Here is a 14,766-nt window from a genome sequence, read left to right as displayed (position 1 = left end):
AATTAATATTTTAAGTTTACAGTGCATGTTCTCATAGACCAAATCCTGTTCAAACTGGCAATATAGTGCCCACCTTCTCAGTCTAATATTTCATCCCTTCTGCACACTTACATGAGTTGGGACATTACTGCAAACATACAGTAACTGACCAAATTCTCCCATTCCTTCCGCCTTCCAAACCAGAAGGTAAAATTTATTCATCTTTTTCAAAAGTATTTTCCATAAATGATTATTAACTCCACTATTCTGAAGACTGGATTTGAATGACAGTTGAAATACCACTGACAAGTAGTGCTGAATAGTACAAGTAGGAGGAAAAGGCAAAAATAACTGTCCAATCCATATTAACACGCTGTTAACAGAAAGAAGTTTTGAGTATGTGTGTGCATCCTTTATGTCTCCTCCTCAGGGCAGGCAAAGCAGATTCCAAATTAGCATTTCCTGTAAGCACTTTGTTTCACAACACCAACAAGCAGCACGGTACAAAAATGGGTCCAGGATGGAAACTAAAGGGCTCCTCTATAGTCAGTGCAAAACACAGAGTTAAAAAAAAATGCTTACAGGCAATATGGAAAGACACAGTTTCTCCATTTCTTAGAATCACAGAATCATAGAATGGTTTGGGTTGGAAAGGACCTTAAGATCATCTAGTTCCACCCCCCTTCAATGGGCAGAGAGACACATCACACTAGCCTGTGTTACCCAAGGCTCTGTCCAGCCTGGCCTTGAACACTGCCAGGGATGGAGCATTTACCACTTTAGGCAACCTATTCCAGTGCCTCACCATCCTCGTAGTAACTTCTTCCTTATATCTGACATATATTCTTCCCTGAATCCTCTTCAGCTCTGACAGCCAGCTATCCCATGCAACCCAATACATGCTGCAGTGTGGGGGCACTCATCCTCACTACTGCATTGTGAATGAGAAACTATGGTCAAACTCAGAAGCAGAAAAAAATCTGAGGAATGCAGCCCAGCCAAGTGAAGGGTATTTTGCTCAGGCAGAGCCCTGAATAGAATGGAGGCAGGAGGAGGAGGTGGACAAGGGAGAGACAGAAAGGAAAGAAGCAGGAGAGGACTGTCAGCACAATCTGATTATTTTCTTTAAAGTATTTTAGAAACAAATGAAAATCACAGGATCACAGAATCATTAGGGTTGCAAGGGACCCCTGGAGATCCAAATATTATTGATAAATTCAACACATCACAACCTCTGGTTTTCTTTCCTGTCACTTCCTTATCTTCAAACAAGACTGCTCTTCAGCATGAGAAAACAAGCATTCACTGAAGAATAAAGATACAAACAGGCAGAAAAAAAACCCTGCTTTCCTAGTGCTCCTCAAGTCAAGTGACTAGTGAAGTCAGGACAAAAACACCCCTTTGCTGTCTCTAGATTTTTCCCACTCCAGTTCTTAACAATCATAGATTTGAGGTGCAAACAAATCCTGCCTGCTCGTCTAAGAAAAAAAAACACAAAAAAACAAAAACCAAAACAACTAACAATATAAAGCCCCTACCAACAAGCACCAAAGCACCAGATCTGCAGACTTCAGCATCATGCCTAGATGAAGTCTGCAGATCTCCATCTAGATGAAGCAATACACCACTCAGTCCACACCACTGCACATGCAACAAATGCAAACTAGAGGGGCTTTTACTAAGCATGCACCAACTAACAAAAGGTATCAATTTCTAATTAACACACAGAAGCTTTAAGGAAATAGGACACCAGATCTAAAATATCTCCGTGCCTGCAGAAACACGCTTTTTCAGGTGTTCTTTTCATGCTTAAAAGATCACTAATCTGTAGGGGAAAAACAAAAAGGAAGTCTACTATTTCAGGCCATAAAAACAGTAGTAACTCTTGCTAAAATGCAAGGAATATTTGTCTGCCTAAACTGTGTATATGCATCCTATTTTTTGCTAGGAAAACACAACAGATGTTTACAAGATTTGCCAGATCATTTTTCAGACTCGCTGCACAAACAGAAGATGGAGCTCACACTATCACCTCTCCGCCTTCCAGACACAGTGCCTCAAGACAGGAATATGTCCCACTCTCAAATTTATTCAGTCCACTACATGCCCACACATACGTCTCAGTGACCTACATCTGCTGGGGTGCTTGCAGGGACTCGACTTAGAAAGTAAACTGAATATTCCTTCTCTGCACTCATCCTCTCTTTCAACCTATACTTCCCACCTCCCACACTAGGGAGATGACCTCATGAGAATTTTGCGTAGTCTTATAGCTCTTTAAAAACATATAAATTATTTACAAATATAGGAGCAGCTTAACAGACTGCCCCTTACACTTCACCTTGAGAAGAAACAGACTGCCATTCAACTGTCAGTGCAGCTCAACATGAAGTATCAGAAAATTTATGCATCTTAGTCTTTAGTGGGTAGAAGCATCCAACATCTAGCCGCTGCACAGCTCAGCACAGCACAGCTGTGACTGCAAAAGCTTGGGAAACACTTGTCTCCTTCCAGGGATACGTGTCACTATTCACGTGCCTTGCAGTCTTCACCAACCTGTAGTTTAAGAGTTTCAAGAGCAAAGCACCTTCCCAGCCATAAAAGAAAAATAAAAGGGTATCCTTGAACAAAACTAAGCCTTTGAAAATGTCAAGAAACACATTTTTTTTTTCAACATGATTGCCTATTTCATGGTTTTATTCTCTGTCCTGTTTCAATACGCTTTATAAACGTGTAAATAAAGCAAAGAAGAGAGAGACATCTCATGTTGTATTTTAGGGAAGAATCCATACAGAAAATACAGGATATTTTCTGAAGAGCTGACCCAAATCTAAGAATGGCCAGAAACATATTTGCATGTGTGGGTATTCTATGAACACATGACAGGAAAGGAATTCAAATCAAAGTAGCTCCCCTGTCAACTAGACTGGGTATGTACCATGCAACTTGCATGGGCAACTAAAGCTTCTGCACAGATAAACCTGTGAGTTTAAGGCAGAACTTAAAATATTATTTGCTTTTTTAAAAATACACATCGGAAATTACCTGTCTGTAGTATCAGCTGCTTCATTTTACTGATTCGGGTGACTGTATTTAAAAAGAGAAGCATCCTTTAACTTCACAGCTGATGTCTGGAAGTGAAAATTTAATTTGCCTTTTCACTAAATTCAGGTAATTCACATAATTTCTGGATGTTACTGTTCAATCATCCCTTTCAGGTAGCAGAGCAAACAAATCCTCAGAACAGGGTTTTTTTCCTAGATTTTTTAAATCACTCCAATGTTATCAAGTCTCTACATACTAAACATGCAAGATGTGACATAGTCACACAGAGCACTATAGACACCATTCCAAATTATTTATTGTCTGTGAAAAATAGCACAAATATGATTCCACTGTGCTCTTCTGCTATGCAGCTGAAGTAGCACCAAGATCATGAGGGCTCCTCACCAGCTGCAGTACAGAGACTGGATGCAGCTCCATGCTGTTGATAAGGTCAGTGTGCAGGGGCTGCATCCTCCCACTTCGGCATTTCTGCATACCAGCCAGAGAGCTGCCCATCTTGCAGAAGTCAACAAGAACAACTGTTTGCAAAGCCAGATACACATTTTAGTCCTAGCTCAGTTACTGAACTACGTTTATATTCTTCAATTTTTTATTCTGCTGACAAGGAAATTACGTTACAGTAATTTAATAAAGTATAGTCAAATTGCAGCCCTTTTTTCTCATCCTCACTGAAGACATGCAGAAAAATACTTTTACTTAAAACCCTGAGCAAGGAAAAAGGAGGCATGAGCTCTTGCTTCTCTTTCATCTTTTATTCCTACACAAAAAAAAAACAAACACAACAGATCTTCATATTCTTCTGAAATCAGCAGTCTGCAGCTTCCCTCATCTATTGTCATTTAGCAGGCTAAGACACAAAAGAGCAGTGAAAGAATAGTAGGAAAAAAAAAAAATCATACAAAACATGTTCATCTTGAAGGACAGAGACAGAAGGCCTTATGTTAACACCCCACTCAGGATCATCATTTCCCTATCACGTGCATTTTGAGTAACAATCATACATATAAAAATGCACATACATAAACTATGGACCTCAGTAAAGCCCCGAGAAGTCAATGGGTACATCCTCCTCAGATCCCTGAAGCATTAGCAGACATTTAATTTAGGCTATTTTGCACCTTCTTAGCAATTTTCTTGCACCTGGGAGGCTGCTTTTCCTACCTGATCTCTCAGTTGCTGAACAGAAGCCTGAAGGTTGAGAATTTGGTTAAAGAGAGGACTCTGCAGCATCGATTTTAATAAGCTCAGCTTCTCCTCGTTTGCAATGTCACCTCGATCCCGAAGTTTTTCCTGTAAGCGCTCCATGGCCTGAAAGGCCCGATGTGTATCTGTGACAATAATCATTCCTAATCAGTAGCTGTTTAGGAACAACCACATACAAGGCAAGCAACAAAGTTACTTGCGGGAACTGTGGCTACAGACAAGTAAACAAGTAGTGCTGAAAATAGCCATAATAGAAAACATCTGTCCTTTTTGTACAAACTTTTTAAATTATAGTAAAGATTAAAACAATGAAATCAAAACAGCAGGCTAAAAACTAAACACACTAAACAAATGATGGTACCATTTTTGTTTTCAAATACAAAATACAAAAATTCAAATACACCATATATTTCTAAGCACAATAAATATTTTTTACAAAACCTCTCTCAGCAGTATATACCAGTGTCCTAAATCTATCATGCACACTTGATTTGGCCATAATAATAGTGATACAAATAAAAAAAATTACCAATTGTTTCCAACATGTCTTCTGCTTATCAACTTCTATTCCAATAATGGCAAGAGGCAGCAAATACAGTATTTCTCTGAAAAATAACAGAAAGAAAAAAGGGTCACACTTACAGAATCACTAAGCTCTGGAGGAAACAAGAAAGCTTGACTTCTGAAAACAAAAAAATCGCCCCACAAAATAACAATCCACAAAAACCGTATCTCCTTGGATGATTAAAATAACCTCAGAGCTGAACATATTCTGCGTTACTTCGGAGCTTAAAACCTCCCTGAAAATTGCTTTAGGAATATGCTTCGCGCTATTTTTACATTTCCATATCAAAGTTGCTGCCTGCATACTGCTGCACAACATGTCCTGCACTGTTTTAATCAGAGGCTATGAATCACAGCTGTCACTGATATTTTACACAGTTTCTTCCCTTTCCTTTTCAGTGATTCACAAAAAACATTCCCTGCAGGATCAGTTTTCAAGCCCTATGTCGACCATTTCAGGTGCGTGAGCCTTAGCACGTTTTCTGAAGTCACCTTTTGCAAATAAAAGTCCCGTAAGTCACTTAAGTTTTTACATTACACAGACTTGCAGGACTCTCATGCTACAGCCTCCGCTATTATCACCTTCTGGAATTGAGACTCAGATCTGGATGATGGCTGGGTTTTTGTCAGTGTGGGTTTTCCAGCAAGAAATATAGGCTGAGAGGAAGAAAATCTAAAATTGCTTTATTCTTTTTTGTTGCTTTTTGGGGTTGGTTTGGGGTTGTTTGGTTTTTTTTTTTTTTTGGGGGGGGGAGGGGAGGTCGGAGGCTTTTTTTTTGGGGGGGGGGGGTTCAACAGTGTATCTGCAATTGCTCAGAAATTTGTAGTGACAGGATATGTTTGATAGAGACGGGTAGCTGAGAAGTGAGGAGTTCAAATATCATTGCAGTTGTATGAACTGAGATGTGCATTTTATCAAGGGTGCCTTTGTTTTCTTGATAATAGGGAAGCAATTCAGTATAGCATCACAATTTAAATCTGGTGAGCTTATCAACATGCAGAGCGCTGTGATCTATAAGCACTCAGGAAAGATTAGTTTTTCCTGATTTTTTTGAGAAAGATAGGGAAAAGAATGGTGTTGACAGAACACAAGACAGGATGAACATTTTCACCAAGCCTATATTATTTGTAGTTTGTGCAGAAAAAAACAAATCAAGTGGGTTTAAAAGGGTTTCAAGTTCCATCACCAAGACTTCCCTAGTTTTGATACACCTGATGCTTCCTATCAGATTATTTTATTGCATTTGAATTTCCCAACATATTGATATGGGATTGCTGATCACCCTTTTTAGGACAATGTACCACTTAGGGCCAGACATTCAAATCCTCGGAATGTGACTTTGCCAAGGTAACCTTATTCCATAATCCAAATTATGCAAATCAGTAATAAATAAAAACAAGCCTTCCTGAATTTGTTTTCTCACTTGGCAAGACAAATCCCAGCACATGATTACCAGATCTGAAAACCATGCCAAATATCTTGCGTTGTCACCTTGTCAATCTATGAAAACAAGACAAAAAAACATCTATTTTACATGGGAAGGGCTGGATGAGATTATATAAACATTATGAAGGAAGCTGGCTACCCCAAACCTTAATCACTCATAGCTTTTCTTTCTAGGTTAGCAAACTACTATCACTTCTTCAATTCAGAGCCCCCAGTTACAAATAGAGATCATGTTCACATCATATAGATGACATGTTCACAGTTGTTTTATTTCATGGAAATGCCAACCAAAGCAGTTCTTCCCTCTTTCACCGTTACAGTTCTTCCTCTATAGCTACTCTTGGGGCTGTGCTGTGGATGCAATCAGAGAACTTTATGAATAACAACAAACAAAAGATATGGAGCATTTTCAGCCACTTCAGTGCAATGATTCGGTTTGTCTCGAGTACTCTATGCTCAGGCACATCTCATCATACGTTCAACTCTCATCTTCTAAGGAAACTAATCAGGAATAAAACAGGCTAACTGTTCTTCTGCTTTAGCTCACTAAGAATCTCAAGAAGAGATGCAGCTGTAAAAAGTCTGTATCTTCTGGAGTAGCTGGATATTGCCTTATATTGTGATTCAACTTGCCAAAAAACTCATTCTTGGTGTGCTATAAAAGACATGTGTTGCAAGTGACAGAATAGACAAAGTCACCACTCTCTGTACAATCCCAGAGGTATGAATTCAAAAGACTGCAATGGAAGTTTTCTAGAAGCAGACAAAAGTCCTAAATATACTCTGCTGATGGAGATAATGCTGTCTAATCTGCACTGAAAAGAAGTCCTTAGCTCTGCTAAGACACTCATTATATACTTCATATTTACCTCATGCTTTAGAAGGAGGAATACTGCTCCAGAGCTACCTTAATATCAGTAAATCAATTTCTTAATTCTCAGTTTTAATTCTCCTTATTTTGTGCTTATATTAGTGGGGAATCCCTCCTCAGCTGACCAGCTTTATGCTTTTGTTAATTGTGGCACTAAGCAGGACCAAGATCAAAACTGCCGTTAGGATGTTTTCCTCCACAAGACTTCATCTGATGCAGGAGCAATGCATTGAGACAGACCAGCATTTCTACATGTCGCAGTCCAAGATGACCCCTGTTCTCTCTGCCTGCACCCTGAAATAACAAAAAGCCACGTGACTGCTCCTGCTGTGCCACATACATGATAATAACAAGCGCGATCTGTCAGCAACAGCTTAGCGGCGCATTAGCAAAGTCGAAGTACAAGGGAAGCAAGAACTCATTTGTCCAACATGCAGCATAGAGGCATACCCACAACACTACCTCCCACTATAGGCCTCTAAACCAGCTTGCTTCTGGATATTTTAACAATAATACACCGCAGAGGATTAGAGAGGCCTGCATGATTATTTGTCCAAAGGCACAGGTTTATCATTTGCTATAGTGAATATTTTTATAATGCTGTCACAAACTCCTGGATGTACAAATGGGAAGTTTAGTTCTGATTCTCTCATTTTGCATGCTGCTGGCAGCCCGTCTCACAGGAGTTTGAAGCCAAAACCAGTCTTTCTATACAAGATGCAAATACTGTTCATGCCTCAAAGAGCTTACTAGCTTAGCTCAAAGTAGATTTAACTATTTTTGTATTTCAGTGCTAAAGTCCATTAACCTCTTCATAGTAGTAAGAACACAAAGTAAATGAGTTAGACTTTGTTATCGGCAACTTGAAGAAATACTATTAAAAAGAGTAACAAGTTCATTCACAAGTTTCAAAGGCATAGGTACCTGAAAGATGTGGCTTAAAAAGAATGGGAAAAAAAAAAAGTACCTTCTCTTTTTGCTTCTCTTTATTACAGGAAAGTAGAAAACACAAGTAATTTTATACAGGTGCATGGTAAGAAACATTCAGTCTTCTACTAAGCACGCACAAAAGTTAAAGATGATCCCTTTCAAACAGTTCTGAAATTTGATTCTTTTCATGCTAACAAAAATGTGTTATATACACATTTCCCCACTTTTTATGCTCCCTTCTGTAAGGTCAGCTGCCAGAAAACAGCTAGCATCCTGCAGCTCTGGTTTCTTTGTGCCCACTCCTAAAACACTCAAATCCACAGGTGTTTCAACAGAGAGATATGAAATTTATGCTGATCACCACCTTTCCACTGCAACCATGTAAACCACTTATTTAAAACGGACAAAAGATTAATGGAAAGGGAAAGATAACTCACTTCCAATGACTACTCTTTCACACATGATCATGTACTTCCTGCAAGGAAACTTCCTCTGTTTCATTGACAAATAATGCATCCATTATTTCACAAAGCCATTTCAGATAATACTCTGGACACCAACGCTCACAGCACTGGCTTAGCAAACATGTGATGCCAAAGATAGAAAACACAGTAATAGGCTTTGCTGTCAGTCATGCGCTACTTGAAGTACCCTGAGGATACAGAGAAAATGCCTATCTTAAGAGTGATCTGTAGACCCAAACCTTGGCTAGCACTCACTTGAGATTAAAACTAAGTATGTTTCAATTAAGCAGTATGGTAATCACAGAATGCATTTTATAGCTGCTAAAAGGCATATTTCAAAGCTTCTGATCTAAATTTCAACACCTGGGCCTGGATTTGACTGGGCTAGAAATACCCTTTCATACTTGATTTTTAACCCATGCCATCTCCCTCTCCTCCTTTCTGGCTATACCTCAAACAGGCACATTGTGGTAGCACTGCCTGATGCGGAACAGAAACCAAACCGCAAAGGAAGTGGAAGATACTAATTACTGATAAACCTTCTGCTTTGCCTGTAATTTCCAACACCTATTCCCTTGCACCCAGTTACTTCCCACCTACTGGCTACCATTTCTAGTAAGAAAACTAAGGTGATTCCCAAACCCTTTGCAGGGAGTCTTGTCAATATAAAGGCAGCAGAAGCCATACACAGTAAATTCAAAGAGCTCACACTTTTATATATATATTCTTCTACTGTCATAAGGTCAATTTTGCTGTTGCGTCTTAGATTATGAGCAACACCAAATCACTTTCTAGGATCAGGAGCAATATTACAAGGACTCGACAACTGTAGCCTGAGTGGTATAGCCTTCACTACTCATAATGAAAGAGATACACATATTTCAGCATGCAGTAAAAGGGTGTGAAGGTAAATGCAGGACAGCAGAGACAGGGAAAGCAGGATAAATAAAAAGCGCAAATGAAGAAAGATGGGGAAAAAAAAGGCAAGCCTACCATTTTACTGACAGAACATGAATGTGACAAATTAACATCAACCACTTGGTTTCATCAGCCAAGAGACTCTGGACTGCATGCTTCTGAATGACAGAAGAGCAAACTGATTCAAATTAAGGATTTAATACAAGGAAAATAAACGTGCACTGCACCAAAAGGAAAACAGCAGATTTCCACTGACTACCTGGAATACAACAGGCAAGCAGGAGAAGCCTGACATTTATATTTAAAACCTATGCTAATTAAAATTGTTCTGAAACAATCAAAGCAGAAAAAAAAAAAAGTTCAGAAACAAACGCAAAGCATATGTAAGATTATAAGCAGCTTGAAAAGTGATGTTACCAGCTTCTTGAATTAGGACAATATTGAATGCATCAAAAAGATGTAAAGAGATTATAGTATTGGCACTATATGTTGAAGTACTGTGATAGAGCTGAAAAGCATCTTGTATTTTTAATTAACTATGAAAACAGAATTTTGAACGTTCAATTATTTTTAGGTTTCTGCACACATTACACTTATGCATTAGGGAAACTTACAATGCTTTTGGATGGACAAGCAATCTGTTCACTGTGTTTAAATAATAATGTTCTTTAACACTGTAGGGAGCCCTACATGAGCATAATATCATGTTAGCTGATGTGCAAGTTATAATTGCAACTGGGAAATGAGCCCAAACTATACTTAATGCTTTCACCTACTGATAAGCATGTGTGATACAGGGCATTCAACAGTAATTTGTAAAGAGTACTGCAAAACCAACAACACAGTAGGGGAAATTTTTATGGTGAGATTTTGGGTGGCTTTTTTTTTCTTTTCTTGGTTAAGAAAACTAACAGATCATCTGCTCACAAAAAAAAAACAACCCAAAAAAAAAACAAAACAAACAAAAAACAAAGCCAAAATCTTTCAGCAAATATTTTAAATTGAAATTAATTGGCATTACTTTCTTCTAACTTTCAAAATACAGGATTTGCTTCAGAAACTGAAAAGCAACTTTTTAGTATATGCAGAATATATACAACATATCCTGAATTAATGTATGAAACTCAGGAATGCTTAATATTGCCTCTTTATGTTTTCAGCATATGCAACTGATTAGCATATTCATTAAACTCAGTTAAACCTGATGAACCACTGTTCCTACAACAGTTGCACCTCTTGATGTATACCGGATTCTTCACAGAGGTAACAAGAGCATACATAAATAAATAAATAGGAAGCCCCACTGAAGAGCTGCCGGTAAGCTTCAAGGAAGAGTCACCGCTTTCCTTACAAACTGAAAACACAAACTTCTCTTTGTATATTCTGGCAATTAACAGGTGAGTAATACAGGAAAAGCAGAAAATCATCAAAAGCAGTATGTAACATGACTGCTGTGCAAAGTGTCTCAGATGCAAGACCAGGCTCTGAAAAGCCTGCGAAAGAAATACTCCAATACTGCCTAGGCAAAAATAGCATATTTATATACTGACTTGTCAGGAAGGGCAACAATGAAACAAAACTGTCCTTACCAATGATGATAAGAATATTGCCAGCATAGCATTGTATTGGCTTAAACTGATTCAGCAACACACTCAGATTTAAAGCCAGTTAGAAAATTTACTGGATATACTTCACAGAATTTTAAATTTCCTTACACGAAACATGGAACAGATTATTTAAAAGGTCTTTACAACGGTTCTCAGTACACTGATTAAAGTGCTATCTATTAAAACAAAAGCATTTACAGCGATCTGCGAGACTGAGTTGTATGGCATTCCTATCTGAAGAATTCACAGACACAGAGCCAGATGGAACATAAAGATCACCCATTAGTATGTAAGTAGTGCAGTTCTCCTTTCCCTGCTGCTGATACTGACCTAACTTTCTTAGTGCACTTTCGCCGAGAGGGGAGGATGTATCCGGTCCTGATACAAAAAAGCCTTACTGAAAGCACAAAGGAAGACATTAGCTAAACACCAGTATTAATCAGTAAATGCTACATGCATGTTACTATTAACAAGATACAGAGAGATAAGAAATATGTATACTAAAAATGCGTAATAAATTTTAGGTAAAAAAAAAAAGTTATGTCCTCTGTCATGAAAAATTATGCCTGTTAAGACAGATACGTCCTTAGATACGCTTACTCTGCATTCTTCTAATGTTACTTTACTTTCCATTTCCATTTTCCACGGAAGCATCAAATAACATTTCCCCAAAAGATTTTACCACTTTCCCCTTTTCCAGGTCAGTTTCTTCCCTCCCAAAGAGCTGCTGTTATCTTGGAAAACTCAATGCTGATACAGAAACCACAAGGCATTAGACAATAGACTTCCTCAACAGCAGAATTCAGACCCTTCAGCCTAATTACGGTAATTACTGCTCTGCTCCCTGCCACTTTTTCTGGCACCAAAGCCAGTAAGGAAATTTTCAGTTCATCAGCTTACACTAACAAAATCTTCTTATGTTAAAAAGCAAAAATATAAAGGGATGACGCAGTGTTTATAAAAGCAAAGGAAAAAAATTAAAAATAGAACATTGCTCAGCCAAATAGCAAATCAAATCTGTTACCAGTGGTACTACTCCAAGCTCAAATGGACGGCTTTGTGAGAGCTTTTCTTTCTCTTGTTTTCTTCCTATTACTCTTTTCAGTAACGCGGGAAGGTACTGACAGCAAGGGCGGATACCACACGAGAAAAATTAACCCAAACACCAGACCACGGAGGGCACAGCTGAGGGTCGCGCCTTGCCCTCTACTTCCATCCCGCCCAAACCAGCGCGTATAAACGCAGATCAGGGGAACGCTGCAGCGGGGTCCGGACTCGCAACAGTCGCCGACACCAGCACGGCAATAGGGGTACCAGCGCAGACACCGGGAGCCAGCAGACCCGTAGCGGGGGAAACTGCCGGCCTTGCTCGGGCCCTGCAGCCGGCTCCGAGCGAGGCTCCAAGCCGCCTCCCGCAAGCACTGGGCGAGGCCCGCTGTCGCCCGCAGGTCTCCGGCAGGTGAGGAGCCCTTTCCCCAGCGCGACACACTACCGCTCGGGTTAAGCAAAGAAGATGTGGGGAGCAGAGGGAGGGAGGAGGTGCAGAGCTCCCTGCGGCAGCCGGAGGAGGCTCGGCTCTCGTTAACGTGAGGACGGCTCCCCGCCAGGCCGCCCGAGCCTGCGGACCTCCCGCAGGCCCTAGGCCGGAACCACGGCCCGGAGTCCAGCGCCCTCCCTGCCGCCCCCGGGGCAGCTCGGCCCAGGGCGAATGATGGGGGAGCAACAGGCTGGGGCTCCTTGCCGCTCCTTGGCCCCCAGCCGCCCTCTCCCGGCCCCAACAAACCCCGGCGCATCAGCAGAACAATAAATAACATTTCTTGAATTAAACACGTTTTAAAAGGCAGCTCCAAACTCCAGCGACGCGGCGGCTCCTCCCCGCACTGCTTTGCCCTGCCCGTAAGACAGCACAGGCGAGCTCCCTCCACTCCCCGGCCCAGCGCCCCTCTTACCCCAGCGGCTCAGTGGGCCCCGCGGCCCAGCCCCGCTCTCCTCCTTCTTCCTTCTTCTCGCCCCCAAGTAACGGCGCCGAGCCGCGCCGCGCCGCAGGGGAAGCTCACTCAGGCACGCCCCGGCCGCCTGAAACCTAATCCTGCCCCGCCGCCCCCACCCCCCCACCACCCCGGGCCGGCCCACACCCCGTCGCCGGCGAGTGTCCGGGCGCGGCGTTCCCCGAGGTTGGCTGGAGCGGTCGCTAGCAGCACGGAGCCAGCAAGATGGAGCGGGGCTGCGGCCGCATCCCGTCAACGCGGGGGGGGAGGGCTCCGCGGGACACGTTCGAGGGCATTCCGGCCCGCTGCCTCGCCGGCGGGTCACGTCGCACCCCAGCCAGCAACGATTGTCTCCCCACGGCTGCAGGCGAGGCGGCAGACGGGGCCTAGCGGCGGAGAGCACGCCTTGCCGGGGAGGGCAGCGACGAGCTGGGCTGCCTGGTTCTCCCTCCCCAGCTTCCCCGGCTGCCGGCTTTCTCGTGGGGGTACAGCGGCGGCACGACGACCCCTGCCCTGTCCAGGTGGGGCTGTGCCTTCTCTGGCTGGGCTTGGTCCTGCTAGCCTGGAGGCACTGCCCCTGCTTGCTGCATTGCTAGCCACAGGCTTTACCTCTCCTGATCCAACAAGGTGCGCCTGGGCTGGAACGGAGGAAAACGGGTCATGTTTGGAAATGTTAAAAAAAAAACACCACATGACAAACCAACAGACGACCTATAATGAAGCCTGACAAAATTATGAGTAAGGTCATAGGATTAATGAGTGGATGGTTTTCTCCCTCTCAGCGACAGCTGGTTAGTATCTTGACTAAAAGTAAAGATGCTGGGTACCATAGGTACATTGTAAGAATGAAGCACATGATACAGGAGTGTTTGCAAAGATCACAAAAAATACTTTCTGGAAAAGGTGGAAGTATTTTGCTGTTAACATTTTTTCACCTAGCAGACGTTAGTAGGATTATGGTCTTCCCTTTTGCTTCCCAGGAGATAATTCTTTGATGTAGATGCACTCATGCAGCTCTGTTGAGATAACACCGTGAACAGGGAAAGGAATCTGGGCTGTTGTGCTGGGCGCAACGGCCCTGGCTCTGCAGAGGCTTGGTGTAGTATTCTTCTGCTTGCCTTCTGATGTGGTTTGGTTCTTTTTCCAAATGGATTTTAATTGCAAGCATCATCATATTCAAGCAATAACTGTTTAAGGTGGGTTTTGTTGTCCCACAGGCAATTTAAATAAGGTTTTTGGTTTAGAGATATAATGGAATACTGCCCTATTTCTTTGAGAGACAATAAATGCAGTCCTGGTACAAGCACTTTCACAAGCAGAGCATTGATCATGTAAACTTTAAGAAATGCATCTCTTTGTACATTGCATGGATTTTTTTTTTTTTTTAATTTAGAAGAGTAACTTCTGAAAAAAGTTATCCCTCGAAACAGTATTTCTCTTTCTTATTACAATTAACAGATTGAAGAACTCCAAATGGTTAGCTACCTCTTACTGTTCTGTACATTAAAATATGCATGTAATTACCCCTGCTTAGCAGTCATTCTTTTCATTTCTTAAGTTAAAAAAAAAAAAAAATCAAGATTTTATTCACAGGTTCCATTGTTCAATCCAGCATGTGCTGGTGAGCATACCACTTTTTAAAATTAAATATAGAGGCTCTGTTTGCTATAGCTGAGGCATTGAATGCTCTATAAACTGCCTCACCAGCATGCTGTGTTATATGACCCTT

At 41.4% G+C, this 14,766-nt stretch overlaps 1 protein-coding gene across 15 annotated transcripts in view; it reads right to left on the bottom strand.

The window, feature by feature from the left end:
• The window catches only part of MPDZ (multiple PDZ domain crumbs cell polarity complex component), a 95,905-nt gene extending 82,749 nt beyond the window's left edge, over positions 1–13,156 (bottom strand). For all 15 annotated transcript variants that reach the window (XM_061442482.1, XM_061442484.1, XM_061442487.1 and 12 more), the window contains exons 1-3: positions 12,999–13,156; positions 4,778–4,853; positions 4,207–4,373 (exon numbers count right to left, since the gene is read on the bottom strand). In XM_061442482.1, coding sequence (XP_061298466.1) covers positions 4,207–4,373; positions 4,778–4,793 — 183 coding nt within the window. In that variant the 5' untranslated portion in view covers positions 4,794–4,853; positions 12,999–13,156. The remainder of the gene's footprint in view (positions 1–4,206; positions 4,374–4,777; positions 4,854–12,998) is intronic.
• Positions 13,157–14,766: the final 1,610 nt, after the last annotated feature.

The sequence above is a fragment of the Pezoporus flaviventris genome, unplaced genomic scaffold, assembly GCF_033815535.1.
Source record: "Pezoporus flaviventris isolate CSIRO_AGI_PZ_B2104156 unplaced genomic scaffold, CSIRO_AGI_Pfla_v1 ptg000226l, whole genome shotgun sequence".
Classification (NCBI taxonomy): Eukaryota; Metazoa; Chordata; class Aves; order Psittaciformes; family Psittacidae; genus Pezoporus; species Pezoporus flaviventris.
This window is presented reverse-complemented; position numbering and strand designations above follow the sequence as displayed.